This window comes from Siphateles boraxobius, unplaced genomic scaffold (assembly GCF_051911475.1).
Source record: "Siphateles boraxobius isolate OS27281-9 unplaced genomic scaffold, OSU_SipBor_1 12, whole genome shotgun sequence".
Taxonomy (NCBI): domain Eukaryota; kingdom Metazoa; phylum Chordata; class Actinopteri; order Cypriniformes; family Leuciscidae; genus Siphateles; species Siphateles boraxobius.
Genome location: NW_027508722.1, coordinates 3,611,729 through 3,619,005, shown reverse-complemented (window position 1 = coordinate 3,619,005; position 7,277 = coordinate 3,611,729). Strand labels below are relative to the sequence as shown.

General features: G+C 40.2%; 1 protein-coding gene across 1 annotated transcript; it reads right to left on the bottom strand.

Moving 5' to 3' along the window:
* Positions 1-1,816: 1,816 nt before the first annotated feature.
* tent5aa (terminal nucleotidyltransferase 5Aa) lies at positions 1,817-6,642 on the bottom strand. Its single transcript, XM_077206387.1, has 2 exons — positions 5,884-6,642; positions 1,817-4,704 (listed from the first exon to the last, which is right to left on the bottom strand). Exons 1-2 carry the CDS (start codon positions 6,295-6,297, stop codon positions 3,925-3,927), a joined length of 1,194 nt encoding a protein of 397 aa, XP_077062502.1. The 5' UTR covers positions 6,298-6,642; the 3' UTR covers positions 1,817-3,924.
* Between the last annotated feature and the right edge of the window lie 635 nt (positions 6,643-7,277).

Below are 7,277 nucleotides of genomic sequence, written 5' to 3'. Positions count from 1 at the left end.
TGACTTCAACCCGATAGAACAGCTTTGGAATGAATTTGAGCAGAGACTGTGAGCCAGGCCTTCTCATCCAACATCAGTGACTGACCTCACAAATGTGCTTCTAGAGGAATGGTCAAAAATTCCCATAAAACACACTCCTAAACCTTGTGGAAAGCCTTCCCTACTCGTCCATCGGATTGCCAGACTGGTAAACGTGATTCGTCACTCCTGAGAACACGTCTCCACTGCTCTAAGTGGCGGTGTGCTCTACACCACTCCATCCGACGCTTTGCATTGCACTTGGTGATGTAAGGTTTGGCTGCAGCTGCTTGTCCATGGAAACCTATTCCATGAAGTTCTCTACGCACTGTTTTGAGCTGATCTGAAGGCCACATGAAGTTCGGAGGTCTGTAGCTATTGACTCTGCAGAAAGTTGGCGACTTCCGCGCACTGTGAGCCTCAGCATGTGCTGATCCCGCTCTGTGATTTTACGTGGCCTACCACTTTGTGGCTGAGTTGCTGTTGTTCCCAATTGCTTCCACTTTGTTATAATACCACTAACAGTTGATCGTGGAACATTTAGTAGTGAGGAAATTTCACAAATGGACTAACGGTCCATTCATGTACCACGCTTGAATTCACTGAGCTCCTGAGAGTGGCTCATTTTTTCACAAATGTTTGTAGAAGCAGTCTGCATGGCTAGGTGCTTGATTTTATGGAGGTGATTGGAACATGATTTGGAGGGGTGTCCCAATACATTAGGCAATATAGTGTATATATAAATGTAGGTTTTTAATATTAGATTCCTTTCTCATATCGCATATCTTTTTTGCTTTGTAATTTCATTAGATGCTGCACGTGTCGCAGGAATCACGTGAAAAGAATGAATTACATAATACAGTATCTAATTTCTAGGCAGTTTTGGTTGATTTGGCACAATCTATGGGACAAAAGGTTTTGGTGCATGCAAATCCATTATACGTACATTTATATATCAGATAAATCTCTCTTGGTGGAGTTTGACACTTTTATTTTATATACTGCAAACTTGCTCCAAAAGCAGAGAGGTGTTCAAATTTTCTGACATTATTGTCCATGAAATGGTTAGATTTACATATTAAACAAAGGTGGGTAAACTGACAATTTAAATACATGAGCACAATGAAATGACTGTGTTGCTTGAGAAGATGTACAATATAAAGTTAAATGTGACAAAATGACATTCTGCAATTGGTGCAATTCCTTTTTTTATTGAAGAAAACGTTTCAAATCTTCAAACAATTGAACACAATTTTACACAAAATAAGCAGTTAAAAAATGACATTTAGCAGCTTGAATGAAGAATTCAAAGCAGAATGACAATTAAATTCACTGATACAGATAGAAAAACAAGCATAATGTTTGTTTGTCCTAAAAATAAATGTTTTTTTATAAGACATTTGACCACTAAGCATTTGGCATCATCCGAAGAATGGCAAGAAAGGAACTCCAAACTTCACAAAGCGAGTCAAACATTCCGCTGCCAGCAAAATCCACAGGATACTGTCAAAATGTTAAGACAAACTGGAGGGCGAGTGAGAGCCACAAACTGGAGATGCAAACATGTAAAAAACTAAAAGAGATGAGATGTGTGAACATGCACAGGTGCAAAACTAAAAGAGATGAGATGTGTGAACATGCACAGGTGCAACATTCGGCCCTCCTGATCAGCACAGACCCCATTGGTTAAAAAAAATGTTCAAATATCAATCACTTTAACGACCATATCTTAAAATCTTTACAAATGCATCCATTGGTTTTTAAAGGGGTCATATCATGTCATATATTTTTCTTCATCTTTTGAGGTAAAATATTTTGATGTGCTATTTAAAGTGGGAACTGAATGAGGTTCTCGAGTTCATGAAAATGTAAACATAAAAATATAAAATAAAAAAAGAATTAAAATAAAGCACTTTAAAAAGATTTGTTTACCTGCACGGCATTGAAAATAAACCAACTTCAGAGAACCGTTAACATGCAAATGTGTTGTTATTTTTGATGTTAATATTATTAAAGGATACTTCAAATAAATATTTTAGGTCAAAGGCATTTAGCTGACAAATACGTTTGGTAATAGCCTACTATATAACTTTTAGGAATCAAAACTTGCTCCCCAGTCCAAAAACAACATTTATTGAAACTAAACATCCACAACTTTCTGACAACAGACAGATGAATACATTATTTACACACCAATGATGTCTACTGTGTGAGCCAAAACTTGCAAAGAATGTGCCATTAAGAAAAAGCCCAAAATACCCAAAATCTTGTGTGCATGAGCCGAGCAAAGCACAAGGTTTGACGGGGGTTTCTATGAGGTCCTATACATCTAAAGAGCAGGAAAAACGGCTAGGGAACAATTAAACCGAGACAATTTTGGAAAGGAAAAAAGTGAAAAGGCAGTGAAAAAGTATGATATGACCCCTTTTAAATCTCTTTCAGAAATGTTATGCATCACAAATTTAAGTTATTTCTCCTCATTTAATCTTGATAATGCCAAATAGTGCAACATTTGATTGATGCGAGCACTTATGCTTTATATGATGGAAACTCGACTGCAAAGTTTGCATTCCATTGAAGATGGATTTAATGATCTGTGCTAAATACTTGTCTGTTCAGCCAAATTGCTCACAGTAATGAAATAAACTCTATTGATTAAAAGACATTTGTCGAAGGAGATAAACCCCTTCACCAGCTGCACCCATCTCTCCAGCCCCCCCTCTCTCTCTCTCTCTCCCTCTCGTCTGAGTCCTCGCTTCTCTCTCACAGTCTCGCTTTCCTCTTCCTTCTCCTCTCAAGTGTCTTTGTCAAGTCTAAACATATATGCCACCGCTCCGCCTACTTCCTTCCATAGCGCTATTAATCAAGCACAGGTTAACACTCTGTTAACAGGGGGTGAATGTGGGGTCACGTTCAGAGCAGCTGTGAAGGGAGTGCATGAACACAGCCCGGTTTAGTTCCAACGGTTCAGCAAGAGCTGTCGAATTCCCTGCTTGGATGTTACAGCAAATACTGTCCCACCATCAAAGCTGCTTCTGCAAATACCTTTCTCCTAGAAAGTTAGGAATCTAAATTCGCTCTTGGTGCGAAAACAAGTATTTTCTTTGTTTTCTACCATGCATGCATGTGCCCTCAACGCTCACCTTTTTGCATCTACCTAGAGCATCACGTTTCTTATCTGGATGCTGTTCAGAAACAATAAATTAAGAGTTCCATCACAAGACGTACTGCTTCAGAAATAACGCAGAGGACTGCAAAGAAAAATGACACTTGCATTGGTTGTAAATCAGGACACATCATGTACATTCACAAGCTTTAAGTCCCTTTGTCGTGTATTTCGAGATTATGAGGTTGCTTTGCTCACCTCAGCATACTGCATTGACATTAGGCACTTTGAATGCATTCACATGTACAAATATAGACAGCACTATGACATCATTTGATAGTCTGGGTATAAAAATACAATCTTAAAATCTTTGGTTTGTACAAACTGGAATCGTACTTTTTGATTTTCCCCCCTCATTCAGAGAGTCTTTGGGAAACTTTCTTTGCGATACATCGGTTTCTGTTTGGACTGAAGGGTGCAACGACACCTCGTACTTCCCTTTTGATGCATCTAATGACTGAGATTAAATGTTTTTGATAATGTCAACCGATCAGAAACGCATGTTAGTACGTTCAAAGCCTCACAAATTAAGCAGAAGTTGCCCTCCAAACTGTTGTTAGCAATGGCCATCTTATTTCAGAAAACAGCGCATGAACAAAAAACCCACTGGAGCTGTTTTACACTGAGCCCAGTTCATGTCACTCAAGCATCGGTGCAGATTGGGGAAGTGAGACAATTGCGAAACAACGTCATCTCCCTTACAACAATGCAATGATTCAGCTTGTCTTTTTCACCATCTTTCAGTTGCACGGTAGCCACGTGGAGTAGGTTTGCTGATGGCAGGTAAAGACCGGCTGCACTTGGGCAATGTAATAATTGCTAAAGTTACCGTCTGCTACATAAGGGGCAGGTTGGTAATAACAAGTTACATTGGCCACGTTGGGTATGACGTTCTGCTCGGCTAGCACACGCACCGCCAGCATGGCGATCAAGCCTAAGGCCTGCCGTCGTTCGTGTCCCATCAGACACACCGTGCTCTCGTTCACCACCCCATGCAGAGTCGTCAGATAATCGTACTTGCGGTCCTCCAAGCCCACAAAGTGGTTCTGGAGGTAAGACTCCAGCTTGCGCTGCTGTTCGCTGATGTCCGAGAAGTCGATGAAGAAGCGGGAGCACATGTAGCGCTGGAGAGACTTCATCTCTGACTCGGAGGCGGCGCGAAAACCCCTCACCAGAAGATGGCAGTACTTCAGCAGGCCTCCTCCTCGGATCTCCTCGGGGTTCCTCGTGCAGATCACCTTGTTGCGCAAGTGGTCCAATGCGGTGTCGAAGTCTCCGTACACGCTCTCGCCGATGATGGTGGGGTGAAACGTTTTGGCCATTGGGTTCTCGGAGCACTCGTAGAAAAGAAGCAGAGAGTCTAGCTTAATCTGGAAAGAATCGACACTGAACTCGAACTGCCGGCGCAAAGAGTCCACGAACTTGAGCTCTACATTTTTGCCCCGGTTGTTGGAGAGGGAGATAAGACTCCAGCGGTCTGAATCATTGCACACTTTCACCATCTTCTGCACATATGCTTCCTGCACAAAATGACAAGGAATTGTTGTTAGATCAGTGAGATCATTGTTTTATTATTATTCATCAAATCATCAAATACATTCAAATGCACATCCATTTGCCATATCAGTTCTCCATAATTTCCTGTCGCAGGAGATCTAAGAGGCTGAGAATGCTCGATTGGCATTAACCTGCTTTAGCGCAATCCTCTTACCAACAGAAAACCAACATTTCACCAGCCTATCAGTAAACTACTCTAATTGCATTTCTACTGAATGTCACATGAGACTATAGGGATCCATGCAGATGATCTTAAATTACAAACAAATAAACAAAATCACATTCACAAAAAATAAAACGACACATGGAGTAAAGCAGTGAAAGCCATGTCATACAGTGTGACATGCTGTACTTTAAACACAATTTTCTTATAAAATGATAATTGAAAATTTGGTATGAACTAGTTATTCAAGGGTCCACTGATAAACAACATCAAAGCTAAAGTAACTTACTGTTTACTGTACTTTACTTTGCCTAAATTACTCACCATTTTACAACCGTGAATAGTGAAAAATGAGTAGAATATCAGTCTTAACAACTGGAAATAGTCGAAAAGAAAGATGAAAATCATTTAAATTATTAAGATGGCAACAAAATTTTCTTTATAGGCATTGATGGTTGCATCAAAAACCTTTAACATCCATGGAATATTTCGTGGTTCTTTACAGTGGAAAAGGGTTCTTTAGATTATTAAAAAAGATAATAAAAAAGATGGTTCTTCTATGACATCTCTGCAAAAAACTCCCTTTTGGAACCTTTATTTTTAAAAGTGTTATTATAAATGGAATTAATATGATTATTGTTTCTTCATAATGCATGCTATGTTTTAGTGTTTTAATTTTAATTTATTTGTTATAGTACAAAAAGTATAGTACTTTTTTTCCAGACACACACACTCAAAGCATTATGCATGGAATTATTAGCTGATTAATTTAAGAGACCGATTGGGTATTTTACATTTGCAGGCTATTTTTGTTATTAAAAAATTATGTTTAACTGACAACTGTAAATGTGATTAGGCCTAAACTTTCAAAGAAGTGGTGAGCACTTAAAACATAAACGTGTCCTTTTACAAATAAGTAGCTACATTTTAAGCTGAAAATTTCAATTATTCAACTACTCTCATGAATCTGAACACTCACCTTCAGGGTCAACGGTGTGATTTTCTTTTTGTTGACCCCATCAGGTAAAAATTCCAACAGACAGTCCAGCACTATGTTCTTGACGATCTGAAACTCTGTCTCTCCCTTCAGGTCCACGCAGAATATGAGGTCCAGGTCCTTGTAGCCGAGCCCGCTGTCCCCGAGCAGGACGTGGCTGGCGGCGGACCCGTTGAGCCGGGTGTCCCGCACATGGATGCCCTGCTCCCGCATGCGGCCCCGCACCGCAGTCACGATCTCCCGGGGCTTCATCTGCAGCGTGGGGAAGTTTCCTCGGCCGTGGATCGGGATGCTCTCCGTCAGGATGAGGTCCAGGCGCTGGACCTGCTCCCAGCTTAACACGCTGAAGTTCGTGCTGTCCGTGAGTGTGTCTGAAACCCTGTCCTCTTCAGCCATCGTCGGGTCTGTGTGAGGACTCAGAGAAGTGTTTGAGGATCTGGAGATGTTATGTTATGAGGAGAGCTGAGGTGCATCACAGAGGAGACGCATAATGCGCTCGAGACTCGACTGAGGTCTGTCCTTGTAATGTGAAGAGCGTCATGCGTCCACAAAGCGTTTGTGTGTGTGTGTGTGTGTGTGTAGTATGACAGCAGTGCTGAGGCTTTCTGTGCGCCTCAGGTCACGCCTATCACTCACACACACACACACACACACACACACACACACACACACACACACACACACTCTCTCTCTCTCTCTCTCTCTCTCTCTCTCTCTCTCTCTCTCTCTCTCTCTCTCTCTCTCTCTCTACTGTTACAGCAGCAACCCAATGAGACGCGTCTCTTCTCACAGCTGTGCGCTCAAACGCACATTTGGACATTTAGCACAAGGGTTTTTAAAACTGAGGTCCGGGGACCCCCGGGGGATCGCGTGGGAGTGCTAGCGACTAAGTTGAGAGAAAATCGATAAATAAAATCGATAACATTGAAATAATTAAGGAGTAAATCAATCTTACAGTACAGTATGATGAGTGATTTAATAGAAACGAAATATTTTCAGACATATTCCGAATGTTTTTTCCTCCATGTAAATTGGGTCTTTGGATATAGAAGCGTTTTAAATTTTAGGATGGGATCCCTTGCATGAGGATGATCATATTTATTTTGGGTTCGTCTGAAAGACTGAAAGCCCCTGATTTCGCAAAGACACACACTAATACATAAATAAATAAATACACAAACGCATAATTTCACAATTACTTCCATTGTCTTAGAAAGGATTTAAGGTAGCAATTTAGTCATATTAATATATAAATATAATTATATTTTAATATAAATAATACTTTTTTATATAAAATAATTATCTTATTAAATTTAAATACAATAGTGAATAACTAGTTACATTTATAATCACGAAATTCTAGTGCTTTAGTAGTC

What these genes read in the sequence shown, in the direction of transcription:
- tent5aa (XM_077206387.1), bottom strand. Translation starts at nt 6,297, where the DNA reads ATGGCTGAAGAGGACAGGGTTTCAGACACACTCACGGACAGCACGAAC. An exon ending in TCACACCGTTGACCCTGAAG is followed by an intron (nt 4,705 to 5,883) that starts GTGAGTGTTCAG and finishes CATTTTGTGCAG; the next exon opens with GAAGCATATGTGCAGAAGAT.